The sequence below is a fragment of the Pterocles gutturalis genome, unplaced genomic scaffold (assembly GCF_000699245.1).
Source record: "Pterocles gutturalis isolate BGI_N339 unplaced genomic scaffold, ASM69924v1 scaffold36526, whole genome shotgun sequence".
Taxonomy (NCBI): domain Eukaryota; kingdom Metazoa; phylum Chordata; class Aves; order Pterocliformes; family Pteroclidae; genus Pterocles; species Pterocles gutturalis.
Genome location: NW_010101694.1, coordinates 13,922 through 35,630, shown reverse-complemented (window position 1 = coordinate 35,630; position 21,709 = coordinate 13,922). Strand labels below are relative to the sequence as shown.

Below are 21,709 nucleotides of genomic sequence, written 5' to 3'. Positions count from 1 at the left end.
CTTTCAAAGTGCTACTCCCTTCTGCAAAAGGACTGCAGAAATGACCATCTGTCATTCAAGAATGCAATCAGAATGTTAATGAGGCCTGCAGGCGTCAAAGGTACTCTTTTCCACCAGCTTTGCCAATAGCTATTCTTATCCCATCAGCAAGAGACAATTCAATTGACTCTATTCCATCTTGTCCAACAGACATGTTTGCTAGACCATAATCTGTTACATCTATAGAAAAAGATCAAAGACAAAACAGCCTGCAGATACTACTTAATGAGAATTTGGCCCGTGAAATCCAACTTACTGATGGCAATGAACAGACTTCTTGCTTCTAATACCAGGTAGAATATTCAGCTCTGGTATTTACATGAACAGGAAAAGGGGTGCAGTTGTTGGGGTTTTTTGTTTGTTTGTTTCCTCAGTATGAACACATTGATATTAAAATTATTCAAGGTCAAACCACAAGAGAAACACCTCCACTCACACTGTCTTTTGATTGTTCACAATAGAGAAGCAATACCTACATACCAGAACATCACAGCTAGAAACAAATGCTTTGCATCAGCTATCCTGTTGCACACATGCATCCACGCATGAGTTCCTGTTTCAGTATTTCAATGTCACATGATTTTCATTATCATGTTTCAAGTTAGAATTTTGGCACACAAATAGCATACAAGAGCAGTTGCATGAATGCTCTCCTATAAGCCAGGAGGAGTACAAAATGAAGGTCTCACTGTAAGAGCTGGCATTTGAGTTTTCAAGTATGATCAATGCTTTAGGCTGATACAGCACTTCCAAAATTTTTCAGCCCACTATATTATTGGTCTGTAAACAGATTTCCCTTTTTACATGTTGAAAGTATCAGATGAAACTTACTACTCAAAGTGCATTTGCAAACCTGAGGGTGTCATAAGTTGTTCTGACTCAAGTTTGTAACAAGAATGACTACTGCTACTGCATGTATTATAAGAAAGTGTGAATTAAACAAACAACACACAGCTATAAATATTTTCTACTCAAAAGCACAAGACATGCACTGGGTACAAATGCAAGTGTTTTCTGCACTGAACTTTCTGATGCAGAGGCTTTAGAACAACAACCTAAGTACCAAACAGAAACTTGTTTCAAAAATACTATCATACCTTTAGAAGTTCAGGTTCCCATGAATCCAGTGTTAAAGATCTTACTTTTGAAAAGTGGACTCCCAAGCTCCTAAACAGCATGAAGAAAATATTAACCTGTAACTACATGATATGTCTTACCTCAGACAGCTTTACTGTTAATTTATGCAAATAAAGCAGATACCTCCATTCTGTTTACAAACAGGGGTCCCTAACCTTACTTCAATATACACTTGAAGAGGCAAACACCACCCTTCCTAATTAAGTCAATGCACAAATCAAATATGGTTCTGAAGAGTTCCCCGACCTGTGTATCCCAGAGCACTCAATGCACAGCGTGATTCCTAGGTTGATACTGGCCCAGCGAGGATCTGCCAAACCACAATCACAGCAGGCAGCATTACCAGGAATACACTGAACTCGCTGTAGAGCACTTTCTCCCTTTAACAGCTTCTCTTTTGTGTCACTGCCAGATTCTAAGCTCCCAGTAGAAGGGGATGATTTCTTTTCCTGTTTCTAAAAAAGAAAAAGAAACAAACAAATAAAAAAAGAGACACACACAGAAGAAATAAAAGTCCTACAGATATTGACTGTGCTCTAGAACCCTAGAGAAGTAACTTCTGCATTGAAAGCCACAGAACTGAAAAAATGTTCAGCTTTTTAGAAGAAATACGGAACTGAATACAGGAGTATCCTGTTAATTTTAATCACACTACAGAAAAATCTTGTAAAAACATATAGGCCAAAGTAACATTAGTAATACAGAATGAAAGATAGATCAGGTATATATCATAGCCTTTGAAACTTCATTGTGTTTCCACTGAAGACAAACAATGGATTCTTTTCTTCTTTCCCTCTCATGAAAAAAGTTTTTCCTTATTTTTAATTTTCAGGATCTAAGTGGAGGTGGTTGCCTGGTTGGTTTTTACACTTACCTCAGATTCATCCCCCTTCTCTCTATATGCTGTAGCAATACTGGTCTGAACAGCCTTAATCCACGCCTGCCGCAGCTTTTCCGAGTCAGCCTGAAGCATGCAGCTTCTGTGACAAATCACATGTGTACTCAGATTCAGAGAGACTGACCAAGCAGCTAACATCAAACAACACATTGTTCAATAAACTACAGACTCTTGAGAAAGTTTCTTGCTATCACCACAAGTACATTGTTCAGTAGGCATCATCTAATAAAGCCGTTTATTTTGAGATAACAAAGCAGCTGACCCTTTATGAGCTGCAAGCTCCTTGTTTCAAAACTATTTGCAGGTAATGCTAAAACATACAGATATGACTCTTTAAATAACCCAGAGAACAGCTTAGCTTCCTATTTCCTTTCTTTTTTATTATAATTTTTCATTTTTATATCCTCACATGCAATTTAGCTCCATGACTGATTATGTAAGATAGAGGTATCAGTCCTTGAAAACAGTTTCATTCACTGAGATCAAGAGAAAATTATTTTAAATCTCTCTGTTGACAAAGAATGAACTACTATTCACACCAACAGTCAAAGGGAACAGGTCATGAAGTATAAAACTGCTCCAACACTTATGGGATGAAAACTATAGGCAAGTGGGAGCAAAACACATGTTAAAGTGAACCACAACTGAGGATGCAAACATTAGGACAGCAATCTATTATGAAGAGAAATGTAAGTAGGAGTGGGGAGTGCAGATCGCATCCAAACGTAACAGCAGTTTGACCTTATATCAAAAACTTAAATATGGTCACATCTCAAAATCTTTAATGAGAAACCCACATCCTGCCCGTGCTGTGACAGGGCTGCCACACTTCTCCAAATCCAACCAATACACTGCACTGCTAGAGCTGAAAAATATTTTTATTTTGTAGTTTCATTTAGTGCATTCCGAAACGTAATTTAACACTACCAAACAACTTATTAGTATGTTTCTCTCTCATTACAACAATCAGAAATTTGGGGAAACCGAGATGTCTTCTATGTTACTAAGCAGCTTGATAGTATCAGCTACTACTAAGCCACAACAGCTCCACACCCACAAGCCATTTATGCATAAAGCATAAGAATGCATGTTTATTTTAATGCCAAAAGTAAATCAAATACTAGGAATGCTTCTCACAGCATCACTTACTCTCAGCCAAAATTTCAGAGCACAGAATTGTTCAGATATTTTTCCCGTTTTGATCTATCCCAAGAGAAATGTTAATTTTGCATTTCAAGATAACCGAACGTAATATTTTTTTAATTAAACATGCTCTATCACTTCTCCTTACTTCGTTGGAGAAACCACCTCAAAACAGAAACGTCTTTCTATATCTTCACAGTGTTTAACAGTGCAAAGCCGCAAGTCTTCAACAACTACTGTGGGATTGTCCTAGGAGACAAAAATTAACAACAAAAAAGTCACAGAGAGAAGACAATAAGGTTGCTAATAATCCCAAATTACTTATCATTTAATTCTATTTGCTTGTTTACAAAAATTTGTCCTCCAAAAATAAAATTTTACGTAGGTGGAATCGGAGATACTTAGCAGGAAATATTTAGAGAAATTTCAATGTTTAGTTATATTTAATACAAACTTTGGAAAATTTATTTTTTCCTACAATCCAATCTACTAAATAATAATCACCTTAAATTTAAACAACAGTATTCAAAGGACTTCAAAGACACTTTCTGGGAGACGCAATTAACCCACAAATAAATCAGAAGGTTTATACCTAAATCAGCATTATTACAAGTGCCAAGTACAAAAACCAGAAGCTGGATGCAGCAGTTTTGAAAATTTGATTCAATTCATAAGAATTCTATTCTAAGCTAACGGCATTTTAAAGGTGCATTTTTAAAACAACAAATATGTAATTGTCATTCACAAACAAAAAATGCCCAACTCAATTGTGCTCAAACTCAACTGTTTGTTTCCTTTCCAACCACAAAAATGGAGACTCTTGATATGATAGCATCTGATACCAAAGACTAGCCTCTGAACCTGGTCTGCTAACACCAAAGAGAAATGAACTGTCATAAGCTCTGCCCTCATTTTTTTCCTCCCATCTCCACACAGTTCTCTAGTTTTTTTCCAACATGAAGAACAGTTCAGCTGCAAAAGTAGATGCTAGAGCAGTAAACAAAGGAGCATGGGCCCAAATGCTGATTGAGAAGGCTGGCTTCTACAGTTTGGGGATAGTTGCACTTGCTGCTGTAATATACAACTACCGTACTTTCCCACCAGCAAAGAGACAGATACTGACCGCTGAACGACCTTACATTTTCAGTATTAAGTACATGTACATAGCACCCCTGACGGTTTCATAACAAATGCTTCCATGCCTTTTTTCCCCCCCACCCTCTCTCTCAAACTGCTAAAGTGGATATGGGAACCCAGTAAGTAACTGGAGGGAGCAAGTCCTGAAAGAGTTAAACACAACTGCTCAAAGAACAGCATGGAATATTTTGCTGCCAGCAAGTGTGTGCAAGCCTTTTGGGACCAACAACTTTTAAGGCTCTTCATAAACCTTCTCCGAAACAAGGTTAAAAAAAAAAACCCACAGCAAATAAAGTATGTGCTTACAAGTCACCATGCAGGAATCTCAAAATCTAAGTGTAGCTATTAGTCTCATTTTACAAAGGGAGAAACTCATTTAGAAAATGCAGCAGGTTGTTGAAGACCACACAGGATGCCAGTGTCAGCACTCTGTTTCTCCTTCCTCCAATCGATCAGGAAAACCATCACCCACGCCCCAAACTATCCTAAGCCAGTTCTTGATACCTACCTTAAATTTCTTCTGGTACACAAGTTGGTTATTTTGTATTGAGAACCAGCGCCTATTCAAATAAAGAGACACCCAGAGAATACATAACTGATTTTACAGTGCTTATTTGACTTAAATGTGCTAACATACAGTCTACAGAGAGGCTGCATAAAAGAATTCACAAAAGTAATGCCACAGTCAGTTTTGGCACGTATTTCGTGAGAATAATGAAAAAAAGGGAAAGCAGAGTCAAAACAGAAAAGAAAGCAAGGTTCAAAAAATTTGAGTCTTAAACAAACACATTCATGTTATGACAACATTAGTTAAGCTATCACACAGAACATTTTCATTTCAAAGAACATTTACTTCTGTATTTTTCCAGCAAGCTACAATTTTCAGTAACTGTTTGATAACATAAATTCATACAATTTTAATAACAAAAACTATGTAAACTACTCACTCCTGAAGTATGTTTGAGAGTAGAACTAAGAAAAAACTTACTAAGGCACAAATAATACTACAGCGTTGCTATCTCATGCAGGTTTAATGGTTATCTGTATTTGGCATTTCTTAAAATTTTAGATGCTGAAATAAAAAGATTGCATACAGAAACAAAGCAAAACCAAGGAAAACCTCTTAAGTAGGATCCTAACATAAGCTTCAGCTTTGTAGGAAAATATCAAATAAAAGATTTAATGAAGGTATCCTATAAAATCCAAAAGATAACACAACACTTAAAACTCCTCTGAACAGTATCCTTCCTTGTCAAATGCATTATTCAGAGAGGATACAATTCATGGATAATGGAAAGATGAATCATATTTTGTAAGAAATTACGAGCATCTCAGATCTCTAACAACTGTTTTTATCAGACCACTGAACGTAAAATAGCAGCAAATATAACCCTCCCTTTCTAGCTCTTCTGGGAATGTACAAAATAAGAGCTAACCAATCACCACTGGTTTTGAACTGACAAAAATGAAGGGAATGCAAAAAATAATTCAGTCCTGCAGTGAAACTGACATTTTTTGTTTTGTTCAGGCTTATAAAGTGAACCTGTGTTTATCACAGTATAATTCCTCAATTATCTCAAATACCTGACTTACAGCACACATCACTTTTTCAGCACTGCCAATTAGCCTGAATGGTAAGAGTACACAAAATACTGAATCCCAACACATCATGTTATTCTCCACAGGCTGTTGAGCTTCAAACTACAGTTTACTGCAATTAGTAACAAGAAGGCTCCAGATACTTATTCAATCACCACAAGCCATTCATGAAAAGAAACACACAAAGATCGTTAAGAAAAATTAAGATATATAAAAGTTAGATCCAAAACAGAAAATCAAGTATTTGTTAGAAAAGTTAGTACTTAGTAGACAGACCAGATTCTACCTCTTAATAATTAATCTTTTCAAATGTTGTGCAGATATATTTAATTTAAAAAGCAACAACAGGATCTTCTTTTAATACTAGATTTCCAACGTAAGTCATCTTTTTGGGTTAAGATAAGAGAATAATGCAAAAAGTTAACTACTTTTTCAATTTATTAACAGCAGTAGTTTTGCTCACTGGTATTTAAAAGGTATCATCTTTAGCACCTATTTAAAAAAAAACCACAAAAAAGATGCCGTAACTAAGCCTCAAATACAAGTAGAAGGCAGATTATTGCTAATATTTAAGTAGGTAACTCAACAAAAAAGCAGACTAGAAAAGGAAAACAAACTCGGGCTTTTTAATGTGCTTTTTTTTTTGAACATAGCACTAAACGGAAAAACACGAAAAGCAGTACCCAAGTGATAAAAGGAAAAAAAAAAATACAGCCTTGCCCCAAGATAACATGCAATGGAGCTTATCCCTAAAAATGGCCTCAGGTAGTGTAATTAACCTCATTAACTCAATGCTTCATTTGTTCAACAGCTAAATATTTAGTATGTTAAAGCGAATACGCTCCAATCTGATCAACTGGATGTGAGCACATAAACTGTACAATAAATTTGTGTAATCTTTAAAGCCTAGTCTATAAACTTTCCAAAGTATTCCAGCCTCTTTCTTTCCTAGTAGAGAAATTAAACCAGTTTAAGAGAACTTTCCAGTCCAGCCAAAAAGTATGGCTTTTTAAAAATATTTTTAAAGAAACTTCTATTGAACAAGATCAACAATTTAGAATGTAGTATAACCTGTAGATCAGACTTTTGAAGTAGACGTCAATGGAAAATAAAAGTTAATTTACTTTATTGTATGCTTGAAAAAATAAAAGTGGCAGCTTCCTCTCTACTGACAGCACCACAGCAGTTTTATTCAGGCCAAAAACGTCATTAATTATTTCAAATTAGTGAAGTACCATCAATAAACTCTACTCATTACCGTAGGAAACAAACTCCTACAGTACTAGCACCCAGGAAAGTGAAGTACAATATATGTACTGAAGGTGTTACTATAGAATATACCATATCTATGCTGTTCTAAGAATTAATGTTCATAAACCATGTACTGCAACATGTGTGCAGTACATACTGAGTGTTACCAATGATTCTTCCAATGTGTCATTCTGTCAAAAATAGGAAAGAAGCACGGTGAAGGAGAAAACATACTGGAGAAAATCTTAAAAGTAATTTGCACTGCCCCACTGAGTAGTGTTTACCTACAGCTCTTTGGGTTTAGAAACGAAATGTTTTCCATCATTTATATCTACACAATTCAAAAAAGTATTTGTTAAATAGGAAACATTACAAAATTCATTGGAAAATGTTTCAAATTTCTGAGAACTGAGAGAAGTAGCAAAAAACCTTAAATTGAGTTTTACATAAAAACAGTATCATGCTTAATTGATTTTCAAAAGGAAACAGTTTTCTTCACTAGTTGTCACCAGCACGCAGATAAAACAGTGATTAAGAATGCACAACATTTAAAAGTTACATGTCTATTTCCAATGCAGCTGATGAGAAAAATCTCGAACTTCAATTGGAAAATGTCAAAACAATGATCTTGTACACTTAGAACCTTGAGTGCAGAAACTTCGCTTTAATTCCTTTTTAGCTAAAACTAGATCAATCTTTAAGTCTTTTAAAGTTGCTGAGCATCAGGTATACTGGCATCCCAGGCAGAATCCTTCTGTTATTTTCTTAGACTGAGCCACTTACACATCCATTGCAAGTAATCAAAATTAAATGCAGGGTTAATGAAGAGCTTTTTGCGTGCCAAAGAAACATTGGGAAGGTATAAAAGAAGCTGTTTGGTACCTGATGTGATCTGGCTTTTTCCTGTCATGTGAAAAAATGGGGTAGGATTAAAACATAAGGGAAGGGAGAAGGAATGAAAAATGCAAAATGAGCAAAATAAGCAAAGAATTAGCATGATCTGAAAATACAGCAGAATTAAAAAGGAAAACATTTAATGCATCCAACCTAAAAACTCTTCAGGATATACTAGTGTTTGATAAAGGCTTTTCTCCCTACACACATTTATTCACAGGTATCTTTCTTCATGACATGGACTTCTTTCATTTGAATTTCTCGGAACCGAAAGAGCTTCCCACCTACTGCTCCACAATAATAAATGCACCCAACTTCAGTTCCTGATGCCTTAAAGAAAAATTGTGTACAATAAGATATATAATTTACAAAGAGATAGACATGCTTTCAAAAAATAGGTCTCCATATGTGTTACTATAAAACTTTCCAGTATGAAGATTTAATTTTAATTCCACTAGGGTACATTATCTGAAATACTCATGTACATTATATGCTATCCATTTAGTCACAATAAAAAAAGACTGCAAAATCTCCAGCTCTTTCAAAACACAGCAACACTGAATTGCAAAAACCTCTTGTGGTTTACTTTGTAACCTGCTCAAACACTGTTTGTTCTCAAGCCAGTGTCATGCAGAACTATCCCAAGAACAGGAAACCTGATGCAAAAGCCCAATTAATGTAAGTCTTTGGACAATTAAACCCAAGCAGCCAGCTGCCCCAGGAAGAAACGACATCATCTTAGCAAGAAATTATTTTGGATTAGAAACAAGTTTTAATTTGCCCTCCTTCAAATGGCTGCATTATATGGTTTTGATTTTTTTCAGCAGAGTTTTCCCAGGATAATCCACTATGGTGTCCACGGATTCACTGACTAAGAGATGCACGCAGAAGGATCACAATTATCTAATTTGTTAGCTATAATCATACTGATGTGCGTCAAACTCAGACAAAATCCACTGAACCATTTCCTTTTCTGATGTTTTTCACGCTGGCAAGTATACACTAATAGTAGCAATTGCAATGATTTTAGCTGCCTTTCATTCAGTCGTAAAGGAGTACTTTAAAAGGCCTAGAACCATCAAAATATCAAGAGGGAAAAGAGAAGCCACCATTTAAAATACATATGACAACTGACAGTGCAATCAGCAGTTAGCAAGGAGTACCAGTGCCTTTGCCCTTTGCTCAGAACATCAGGAAACACCAGTGTTTCTTTCTAGTCAAATTCTTCCAGTCTTGTTTCAGACGGTTGATTTCCCACCCACCTCCCCTAAAGATGGGCATATAATGAAGCAGCAAACTACCTGACTTTGAACACTGAAAATATCTTCTCTGTCTTGCGGTCTCTGACTTCTGTTCTAAATTCCCTCACATAGAATACAATTGTTTTCCCCTTTGGTACTTCATTGTACATTTTTACGCACAAAACAGCTAAATGCAATGACACAGTCCTTTCTTGTACTCTACCTAGTGACTGGAAAATCACTCTCACCTCTAATAAATGGTGAACTTTAATCAGTATTATCTCCCTGAAGCTGAAGCTGCAATACTACACAAGTAAAGCATTCCATCAGTGGAAACAGGCAGTGGAAAAGTAGCAACGACCACTTCAGTCTCTACAACATAGCAAGCAATTACAAATGTATTCAGAAATAAAAATAAGATAAAAATACTTCTCTGCTTTTATTGAAACATGAGAAATTGGGCTAGATTCAAAAATTAATATCTGTCTTCATTAATAAGGTCTTGAACATATATTTTTATGTATGATAATGGTAGTGGTTTCACAACAATTAGTAATGGTCTGTGAATGTGTGAAGCACAAAATTAAAACTATTGATTAAATTTTTAAACAGTGTTTACAGATAGCCTATCCAATGCTATTCTATGCCTGATTTTGAAGCATTTAACTAGCCTATCAGTGAGATAAATTATCAAGAATCTGAGATTAAAACAGGTTAAAGGTTTAGCTTTATCAATTACTCCTGTGACAAACAGAAGAAAAAATTTTATATAAACATAAAATACAAATTTTATATATATATAGCAAATATAAACTACATAGTAAAAGTAGGTAGCTTTGACTCATTACTGAGCTGTCTACCTTGGCTCTCTAAAATAACTTACTGTTTGAAACTGTTTTCATTATGTATGTTCAAACCTGTATCTTAACCTGAAAGAATGTCACTGTGTCTCTTGATTTAATTACAACTTACCCATATTTATTTTGTGTCCATTTAAATTTTCAACATACAGAAGTTAGGTTTAATTGAGTCCTACTCCTTGACCACCTTAATATAAGATACATGTACAGTAATAGCTGTGAAGCCATGTGGAAGAAGAATATTTCTCATCTACCTTCCAACAGCCCTGTCCTGCTCCCTTCTGTTACCCCTCTCCATAGCCTTTATGCTAGTCAACAGAAGAACCCAGAGAGGGAGTCAGCGTTCAGCTTCAGTCATTTATCAAGAGGCTGCAGTTCACCCTGCAAAACACCTTGCAAAAACAACCCTTTCAGCCTGTTGAGAACCCAAAGGACTATCTCCTGCCCTGTTACTGAGGATTTTTCTCAGTGTGCTTACACTAAGATTTTACTTTAGATCAGGAACGTGCTTTCAAAGCATATCTCCCAGTTTTCTCCCTTCACTGTCCTCTGATGCGTTGCAGATTTGAATTGGAGAACTCCAAATGCTGCCTGGATGAAACTATCCCAGAAGGTACATTACAATTACAGATGGATAACCAGACCCTAGGACCAGACTAGAAATAGTCCAAAGCAAAATCCATTTTACTAGTTGCACATGACTTGCTTATATAGATAGTCTTATTGACACCAGTGGCCCTTGCATCAGTCTATGAATTTAGGCAAAGCAACCCCAACATGTTAGAGACTTGTGATGTTCCAAGATGCTTAAAGAATTATAGAATAATTAAGGTTGGAAGGGAACACATCTCCACATGCAGACTCTGGCCTCTGAAGCCCAGCAAACAGCTTAACAGAAGCACTGCTGCAAAAATTCCAGAGCATAAGATTGCAAAAAGAGCTCTTTAACATTCAAGAACTGTATCCAACTACACTGTAAATGCTCCAGCGTATACAATATTTCCTTGAAAAAAGTGTACACCCTTGGAATGCAAAAGAAATCCTGTTCCGTGAGAAAAATATCTAAACAATAGTAAGTTATACATTCTTAAAGAGACAGTATTAACAATATATTTTGAATTCCCAACAGGACCATCAAAGCTACTAAGCAGAAGTCACTGCACAGGACAGGAATCGTAAAGGATAACAATTACATGCTTATCTTTCAGGAAAAATAACTTAAGTCCTGGAGTACCGGAGTCCTTCACTCAGTGTTTCCCTGCTTCCAAGGGCTGTACAACTTCCATTTTACTTTGTCCTCTAACACTTATTTTCTCAGCATATACATTTACATAGCTTATTGTATACAAATATAAGGACTGCTCTGTTTCAACCCCAAAGTAAGGCTAAAAGGCAATTACAGAGACAGACTGCACACAAGCCTCCAGACTTTAAGATATACACTTAGAAAAAAGGCTTGCAAACTAGGACAGAAAATAAGGAAAAATGTCTTGGAAGCGTCATCTCTACATTAATTAACAGTTGCCCAAATGTTCTGTCAAAACTGTGGAATCAGTGAGTTGCACAGGTTATAAATCAGACCATAATTTAGCTTAACAAGCAATATCTTAGTAAGCTAGTAAATAGAGGTTCTGAATAATTACCTGTTCCAAGTCTTGAAGGCATTGCTGGCTCTCTTGAACAGATAACCTTCCATAACAATACCATTGGCTGCATCTACATTGTATTCTAGTTTAGTATCATCACTGGAATAATCCTAGTGAAAAGCAACATGAAAGAGACATTGCAGTTTCAAATGAAACTTCAAACACGGACAGCATTAATGTAAAAAAAAAAAGTTAGGAATAATGTTTTGCTTGCAAGACTGGTCACACCATGACACTAAGCTCCTGACATTCTTTCAAAAAGTATTTTAGGGAGATCAGAATGCTGAAGATTTTCAGTTTACCTGCACACAAGGGGAACTTCTTGCTCAGGTATTGGTGACCTCTATGGCCAAATAGAGGGCAAACATTAGGGACAGAGTATCTGATGCTTCAACTGTCTGATCCAAGGGTCTCATACACATTTCAAAGAAAGGCAAGAGTAAGGTAAAGGGGCAATGGGAGTTCAGAGTCAAAACCAAAATGCAACTGCAGCCTGCCGCACACCCCCATATAGATCCAGTTGTGCTTTAGCATTTTTTTCAGCTCTGTCATCTTGACAAGCGAGTCAAATCAGAACTTAGAACACAAGTAACCAAATAAAGATGATGCTAGCAGCTATCCCTGAATTAAAACAGTCTGGGTGCTGCCAATGATGGTGAGACCTTCACAATTTTTTTCTTTATGATCTTTGACGAGAATATGAAGCTAGAAGCAGGATAAGAGAATATACATTTTCATCAATGTAATAACAGATAACAGGTGATAACAACTTAACAAATTTTAGAAGGGTAACCGTTTCACATTGCCAGCAAAGGTAGGGCAGACTAAGTAGCAATACATGCGATTATTGGCTTTCGTATCTCATCTGAAACAGCATAGACTCTTCCCAGGGAGCTACAGAGCTCGGGTATCCAGCGAGTGGGAGCCTAACAGGTACCGGGCACGCATAAAAAAGGCACAATGGAATGATATAATTTATCATAAGCCGTGTCCAGAGATCAAAATAATATACATGCTATTATTTATTTTCACTCTTAGTAAAATTAAAATAGACAAGCAACATCTTCCCCGTAACTAGGGCAGAAGAGACACAACACTGACAATGAAGGTTCAGAACAAAAAACAGAGGTTAAATACTGAAGATGCAGGTCATTTCATAGTGTCACTCGCCCATATGCTCAGAGGGCACTTTTTGTAAATTGCAAACACCACCTTTGTGTGAAAAGTATGCCTGTAAGTCTGTTTTATACTTCGTTCCTTAGGAATTTGTCTATACATAGGAGAAAGGAAGCTATACAAAAAAATTATCACCTTCAAAACCAATACCATTAGCCCTATGCAATATTCCAGCCTGCACACAGCTTTTCTGCTACACTCGGTGTTTGCTGTTATACATGCAGATGGTTTGGTCCAATCCAAGGTTAATTAAACAAGACAGTGAAGTGGTTACAAATATCAAAATGGGCCCTTTACACTCCCAGGTCAGCACAGCACCAGATTCCATAAAATTACTCACAGTTTTCACCTATTACCAATGTGAAGAGATTAACTAAATTTGAAGTGTTAAATCTAGACTTCTGTTAATTCACTGGCAGAAGATCAGTGCAAAAGCAAGAATTCCAAAAGAAAATGGAACTATTGTATCACAAGCACATACTGATCTGAATAAACATACAGGTTGCAAATAAAAGCTCCTCAAAAATTACACATTTGTGCATTTATTATTCAGCATTTAATAACTTTGATTTTCTGCCTGTTTTCCAGATCAGAACATGCTGAATATTAAAGGCTTCATGTAAGCACAAACAGACAAATATCACAGTACAATTTAAACTTAGTATTTCACAACTTGTGACACACACAAGGATTCTTGAAGTGTTAAAAGTATTAAAAGTCCTTTCCATTTTTCTTATACCCTCAAAAAAAAAAAAAATCAAAGCTGTAAATACAGACTTAGACATGCTGATGTCACAATCCCTCCCTCCACAAAAAACTGAAAAATAACTCTAACTTACCAGCTCCCAAACATAATGAAACCTGCTAAAAATTTGCATCTTTCTGCCTCAGTGATGCCTGCAACTCCTTGTCTAGTGAAAGACAGCATACATTCCCTCCGTCTTCTCTGTCCAAACTACTATGTAATCACATTTTCCTCCAGGTTTGGAGAACTGCTGCAGAAAATGCAGCCACCTTTTCCAATGAATCTACATTTATGCTTTGAAGACATAAACAAGCATAACAGGAAAACTCATTTGGATCATTTATCATGCTACATTCTCAGTCCAAGTTGTCTAAAATACTGAGCCTTCCTCATGAAGTGCACTTAGCATCATTTAAATAGCCTCCTTGATTATCTGTCCTATAAAGGTGGAAGTTAAAGTAACAAGAATATACAGACAAATGTTTAAAATTTTCCTAACTATAGAGAGCAGACTAGTAGCTGGGGGGAGAGGGAGTAAAGCTTCCATATGCTTTATCCATAAAACTTCATTGGTAAAGTCGTGGTCAGGAAAAAGATGAACAAAGAAAAACACCCCTCACTTCATTTCAATGATAAAAGTAGAAAATGGAACTAGATAAGCTGTGTCTGATCTTCCAGTCTCTGCTATTTTATAATTAAAGGAGAAAAGCCGTCACATTATAGTTTATTTTTATCTTGGCACATGGAAAAGTTTAGTGAATCATGAAAAATGATCAGGGGGTGGAGAAATAAATCCACATATCTTTCCAGTGTCCTGCATAAGAGAATCACATGTTAATAAACCCAGTCACTCGATGTGATTCAGAATTTTGTATTCCTTAAGCAAAGACTGAATTTTAAGCATCATTTATTTACTAATTAGGTGTCAGTTAGGACTAAAGTGCATTTCACCTAATTAGAACTAAGAAAATTAAGCCAGTATTATGAAAGTTACACTGAAGTGCTGTATCGCACATTTCATTCAGATTTGAAGGAAGGAATATCTCTGGTTTCTATTCTGATACTCATTTTTCTCACTGGTAGAGAAAAATGTAAAAGTGGGTTACACAAGTGCAGCATATAGCGTGCTTTCATGCCTTTTTTTTCCCTTTCTTTCTTTAAATGTCCATGAGGGATAGTAAACCAGCAGGCAACAGAAAAACAGCTTTCATTTCCACAATTAATACTGATCTGGTGGGTCACGAAAACCGAGTATTCTTGACAGTGTTTCAGTGAATGCATTTTCATGCAAACAGATGAATTTATCACACATACTGGATTCATTTCATAGGTTGCATGTTTTCTGTTTCTCTACGTATAATTTTCTCGTTACCAAAACATAAACCCCCCTATGTTTCAGCAGCAGTATTTTCAATCCTCTTTCAATATGAAGATTGCTAGCAGGTCATGAAAGCTATTCAAGCCATTTTGCCAGTAAATCTTAGGGAGTGTGAATATCAGCGTTTTAACATTGAATATGTATTCAGTATGGTTTCTATTTACAGATTTTAAAGGCAGTAAATGGGGGAGCATAAGTACCAAACAAAACACTAACCTGAAAAGTTACTCCAGCACATATTAAACAGAGAACACTAATCATGCAACCCCCCCATTTAGAAAGTTGCTTCCATTCCCATCTCATCAGCAAGAGAATGTTTGTCATGCTTAAGTTGAAAGTCCCTTGAGGAAGGGCTTAAAACAACAAACACAACTAACAAGGTTTACAGTCCAAGACAAAGTGGAAGAAGGCAACATGGTCACTGAGCATACAAGTCACTTGAAATACTGGCACATCTTTGTTTTTTTGAGACAGGAATTAGCTTGCATTACTTCTCAACAGCAGCTCTGGCTTATGCCTGCTTTATGACTGTGGTGGCATCTGGTTTCCTATCACCTTGTTTACTCAAGGTGTTAAAAATTTTCAAATCATTTTCACTCCAGCCGTTTCCTGAGCAGTTCTTTGAATGCAGATTTTTTTTTTTTTTAATGAAAAAGCTATTTGAATACAACAAAAACTAAAAACTATTTGAAGCTCAATGCAAACATTTTTCTGTATTATTTCCCTTATTTTAGAACAAAATATTAGCTCTGTCACAAAACTGAAAGCCATAATGCTGTTTACAGGTCCAACTGATTTTTAAATTATTTAATTCAACATGTTACTACAGCAATGGGCTGCAAACTGCTCAGAAAACAAGAGTTATAAGTCTTAAGTGATACTGACAGTGACACTACTCTTGGGATATGAATCTTGCCCTATAGAAATATATTGCAAGTTCCCAGGATGATAATGACACTTCTAGAATAATTCATAGTATGTGTTGCTCCAGACTAATAAGAAAAAAAAATTTCTTACACAAAAAAAAATTAGTTTCCTGCATATTTGCTGAGTAAATGGAACACAAAAGTTAAAACAAAAAAAACCAAAAAACCAGACATCAGTTCTCTTAAAACAGATATGAAACCATACTGGTGACCAAGACCTTCCATGACTCTTCTATTAGCCTCTCAAACAACAGCTTAATTAAACAGAATTATGATTATTAAAAAAAAAGTGAGATGAGCTATTTATTTAGCACAATTATTCTGCATGCATATGCACATATATGCAAACACACATAGTGGGTGGGTAGGTGTGTGCACATGTGCACTTACCTATACATTTCAGAAAAGGAACTGTTCTTTATCCACACAATGAAGAAAAGGCATCATTCTGAAGCATCAGATTAAAACTTCAGTATATTAAATGCACATATATCTCATGGAATATTCAACACAAGAAGCAGAAGTTCCAGTAATTATAAAACATGGAAGGATTTGGCACTACAGGATTCGGGAACATATGCCTAAGGGGCAGCCCAATGGAAAGCAACACGATAAGCCATGAGAAGAGAACAGAGAACAAAGTTTTCATCCTGGTCAGCTTGACCAGATGACAAGTAACGATATAAAGAACAAGATCCAAGGTCTAAGGCAGTTTAAGATTCTGAAATCCTGATGAGCTGGAAGCAAACTCAGTGGGAAGGTTGGGCAAAGCAAGTAGGAGACACAAAAACACCTGACAGTATGATTTGAGTAAGAAACCAAGAAAATTGTTTGACTAGCTGTTGGACTAAAGCATGCCACCCGAAGCTCAGATGCATTCATTTAGGCATTATCATCACAAAAATGCACCAATTACTTCACTAAGGACACGAGACAACACATACAACTTGAAACACAGAACTTCAGAGGACAACATACAACACAATCTGACTGTCATGATTATATTTTAGAGACAGTGTAAAATTGTCATTCAAGTAAAATAAAGAATATAGACATAACCTCATTACGATTGTTGTTTGTACTAGAAACCAAAAATACTTATATTACACACAGATATAGCTTAGCAAGCTTCAGGAAGCTTAGAAGTTTCAATAACTATTGATACTATTAGAAAGTTTACCTGTAAAGCAGCCTTAAGCAGCATTTGAAGAAAAAACAGACTGTAAATACCATTGGCAACAGCAGTGACCATAATTCATGGTAACAAGTTATTATTTCTATGGCAAATTAAAATGTAATTGCCCATAACTTATATCCTCACCAAGCACTGCTGTTCTCTAACAGTAAACCCCCAACTACTGCCCACTCCTGAAACTACTGAGCCCAAACAAACTGAAATTTGGACATCAACATTAATTCTCAAGTTCCGTCTCTTTCCCACTTCCTCTTTCTTCCCCTTCCTTGCCTGTACTTATCTCCTGTCTGCCTCCAAACACAGCACATCAGGACTGCCCTAAAACCCATCATCATGTCTGCTCAATTTCACCATTACTGCAATCCTAATGCTTCCCACCAGCTCCCGCAGGGATGATGAGATGAAGAGACAAAAACATATTCAGCAACCAAACATGTTACCTTTAGTAAAGTTCCCATAGTATTGACTCCTATTAAGACTACCTTAATTATAATCTCAGCATGTTTTCATTCATGAATTTAGTTACTCATCAGATTTCATTTGCATTAGCCTTTTTTGAATTTATGCCACCTGAACAGACACAGAATGTATTTGAATGAGAATAAGAAGTGTTGCAATACCTTTAAACTGGTATCTAATCCCTTTCTAAAGCATCTGCAGTATTAGCTCACTATTGGAGAGTTCAGTAGAACAATTTTTAACTCCTAGCATTATACCTGCAAAACCAATACTGATCTAGAGCTTCTGAAACATCCAAACAACAGAAGTCATACCCCTCACAACATGAATTATCTCATTTTTTCTCAACAAAAATAAGATTTATTGCACATACAAGTCTTCCCAAAACAGCAATTTAATGTTACCACTTTCATATTTGTGTACAGTTGAACACCATACATTAGACAGCCTTTACAAAAGTTTACTTTTGCTCTTCATATGCAATAGCAGCTGCCACGCTTTACCTCAAAGTGCTACACTCGTATTTGGCACAGTCCAGAAAGAAAGTGACACACATGACTGTGCAGCATACACATCTCTTCTACAGATACACAGGAGGGAAAGATAGCAACTTTTACAACTATATTGAATCCAAGATGTAATCAGAATTAAGAGTTCTAAGGAAATGTTAGTTTTTTTTATTCAAATAAATTCTACTGTTCTATTTGTATTTCAGCCAAAACTAAACATAATAATCTGTTCTGTAATGTAAACCTAATATCTGCAATCTAATCCTATGCATAATGATGTGCAAGTCTATTCCTCTGCACTAACCATCCCTCACAGTTCCAATGCAGAGATGCACTGCTGGGGAGAGATGCCAGAGATAAAAATGTGTGTGCAGTCTGCCTTCTATATTCTTGCAAGTACCTTTTGTTGAATAGTGGAGTGCTTTTGCTCCATATCTCTCTTCTCCTTTGCAGCATCTACAGCCAACTGATCCAGCTGTAAAGAGAAACAGAAAATTGGATCTTTAGATTTCATGAGAAATTTGGATCAGTAGATTTCACAATGCTGACAAAAAAAAAGAACACATTATGTCTAGACATTGCATGACTTTTGTTTTATTTGCATAGTATAATTACTTCTCTGGTCACGAAGTGTTTACCTTGAATAACCACTGAAGCCTTGTTTAAAGCACTGCACTACCATCCTGAATTAACCTCTACGAAAGGTGCACATTTCTGGTAAGCCTTAGAAGAAATGTTTCAAAGAACAGCATGGTGCCAAGCATATGCGCCTCTATACCGCATTGGTGCTCAGTCTCTGAAGAGAATGACTCATGCTTTAGCTGCTCTTGCTGGCTGACTGGCCTATGCAGCAGCACTGGCACTAGCAGCAAAAACTAGAAGAAGCAAATGCTAGTGATTTTTCCTTTCCACAAAGTGGGGGGAACTGCCTCAACAAGGCTTTTGTATTGATAGTTTTGATCAGGTCATCAGCAGTATTCCTTCAAATCTTAGGCAGAACCATTCAAACAGTTTCTAGTTTCAGAAACAACAACAATATGATTTTGCAAAGATGACATTGTCACAACAGAGAGGATTTAAGTTAGCATCCTTACGAAGTCTGTTAAAATAAAAAAGACACTAGCAAGAACTTGCTGCAAGCATGTCTACAGCACTACCATAAAAGCTTTTCCTTTTTAAAACCAGAAGCAAAAAAAAAAAAAAAAAAAGGCAGGAAATTTAAGATATCCTGTAAGAGAGTAAGGTTTCTCTGTACAGACTTTGATGTCTAAATAAGAAACATGGTAAAGCAGAGGAGCAGATGCTGCCTGAAAGACCAGTTAGTGTGGTAGTTACATGACATGCTGTGGAATCTGACAATCTCCTTTATCCAGCCTGTAATACAAGGCTGCCACTAACCCCAGTCACAGCATCTTACTGCATAACGATGCAGATGCGATACCAAACACAGCGGTACAGCCCCCGGCTCTACATCTGTGGGACAGCCCGCATTCTACTCCAGGCTAGAACGAGGAGACCAGGAACACTGTGCAACACCAGTCACGTGGCAGAAGGCACAGCGTGACTAACAGAACCTCTAATTCACACACAAACAGGGTCACCTCCACCTGCTCTCACAACCACAAGTGAGCACCCCTGCCGACTCCGGTCATTTTCCCAGTGCTGTACTTCCCCTGCTTGAAATAATACAAATGAGAGAAAAAAAAAAAGGGACAAAAACTGGCTCTTACACCCTTGTGCTAGACAGTCTCCAACAACTAAGGAGCAATCAGATAGCAGGGACATCTGGATCCAAATCCATCCTCTATTACTTAGCTCTTCTCTCCCTGGCTTCTTCCCTGGCTCAAATGGCTACACCGGCACCTTCACGCCTTACAGCCATTTGCGAACATGAACACGTTAAAGACTGCAGTGTCCGGACGTCATATTTATGTAGCTATATCACTTCAAAATTATATAAGACCCTCTAAAACAGAGACAGGGCTGCCATTGTGCTCAAAGACTGTTTTTGCACCAAGAACGTTGGGAAACTCGTTGTTTTGTGATAAATATGAGAACTGGTACCAGGGCTGTTCCAAGACTTTATAGGAATCAAGTTTCTTGCTAAAACCTCAGATGTAGGAATCTACACATGGCCCCCAGGAAATTCTTCCTCCTACCCCGCTAGATGAAACAGAAGGTAGCCACGTTCAGATTAGGGCAATTAGCTCAAACTCATCTTCAATAGAACTGTGTGAGGATATATTTACCACAGTGTAACTGCCAAAACAAAGTTCTTAACAGCTCCTCATTTCATCATTTACTTTTAACTATCAAGACAGCATTGCATCGTCCCATTTTCCAAACTCAGACCAGAATTTCTTCTTGTCACTCAGGTGCGCAACACACCGTCTCAAACAAAAAAAGACCAACAGCATACAACTATCAAGAGCTGTGGCCAATCACACAACTAAACTATCAAAATCCCAGTCATTATGCCACTACTGGGTAGCCTTCAACAAAACAGTTTTTTCAAAATACCTCATTTACCAGTAAATGTATTTTATAAACATTTAGTACTACAAGTGGCATTAGACTAAAATGTTCAGCTTTTTGAATAGTAATCTCAGAATGAAAATTCAAGTTTTCTTTTTAAAGTAATACCCCATTTCACATGAAAAGTGCCAAATACCATAATTTCCATGCAAAAGCATATATATACACTTCTATGCCATCAAAGATTCCCCCACAATGATCTGATTCACAAGTAATCCTACCCTGACCTAAAAAAAACCAGAAAACAAAATTGCCCAATCCTATTATGTCAGTTAAACCAGTTATTTTTAAAATACAAAAGAAATATTAAAAATCATAACTATACTATTTAAGATCACTTCAATTTTAATACTCCAGGTGCTGCTAAACCTTGTAATTAAGATTGTACACAAAATTTACCTGGGGCTGAAAACTCAGCAATGGAAGAATCTGCCATTATTCTCAGAAAAATCTAGCAAATCCCTGTTTTGTTATGTCACAACATACCTTCTCTCTGACCCATTAAAGGCAGAAGCTTCAACCAACACAAACTGTAAATCCATTAATTGTTAAACTTTCATAAGCTATTTACAAATCTGCTTCTCTTATGAAAAATATCCATTACTTAAATGCCAAGGTCTGCCACAAAAGAACAACTCAGCAAAAGTTGTACAACTTTAGGGTCTCCAGTCTATCTTTGCACCAATTGTGATATAAACATTCTCAGCTTTGGATTTTCTAAATGTAACTCCTTATATTGCTAGGATATCATCACCAAAATGAATGTTACACAATGCTGCTTACCAGATCAAGCAAAAGGATGACCAGCCATTCAAAAATAACCTTGTGTTCCTTGCTCAACAATCTCCATGAAATGGAAACGCTAAAGCCTAGTTGGTAGCATAAACCACTACCAACTCCACAGTTTTTGTCTCCTTTCCCCATCCCCTTTTCTGCAGAGG

The 21,709-nt window shown here is 36.6% G+C and overlaps 1 protein-coding gene across 2 annotated transcripts in view; it reads right to left on the bottom strand.

The window, feature by feature from the left end:
• ACAP2 (ArfGAP with coiled-coil, ankyrin repeat and PH domains 2) overlaps nt 1-21,709 on the bottom strand; it is a 46,300-nt gene that overhangs the window by 12,185 nt on the left and 12,406 nt on the right. For both annotated transcript variants that reach the window (XM_010084195.1, XM_010084203.1), the window contains exons 8-14: nt 18,634-18,708; nt 11,843-11,955; nt 4,863-4,914; nt 3,366-3,466; nt 2,051-2,156; nt 1,423-1,631; nt 1,137-1,206 (exon numbers count right to left, since the gene is read on the bottom strand). In XM_010084195.1, coding sequence (XP_010082497.1) covers nt 1,137-1,206; nt 1,423-1,631; nt 2,051-2,156; nt 3,366-3,466; nt 4,863-4,914; nt 11,843-11,955; nt 18,634-18,708 — 726 coding nt within the window. The remainder of the gene's footprint in view (nt 1-1,136; nt 1,207-1,422; nt 1,632-2,050; nt 2,157-3,365; nt 3,467-4,862; nt 4,915-11,842; nt 11,956-18,633; nt 18,709-21,709) is intronic.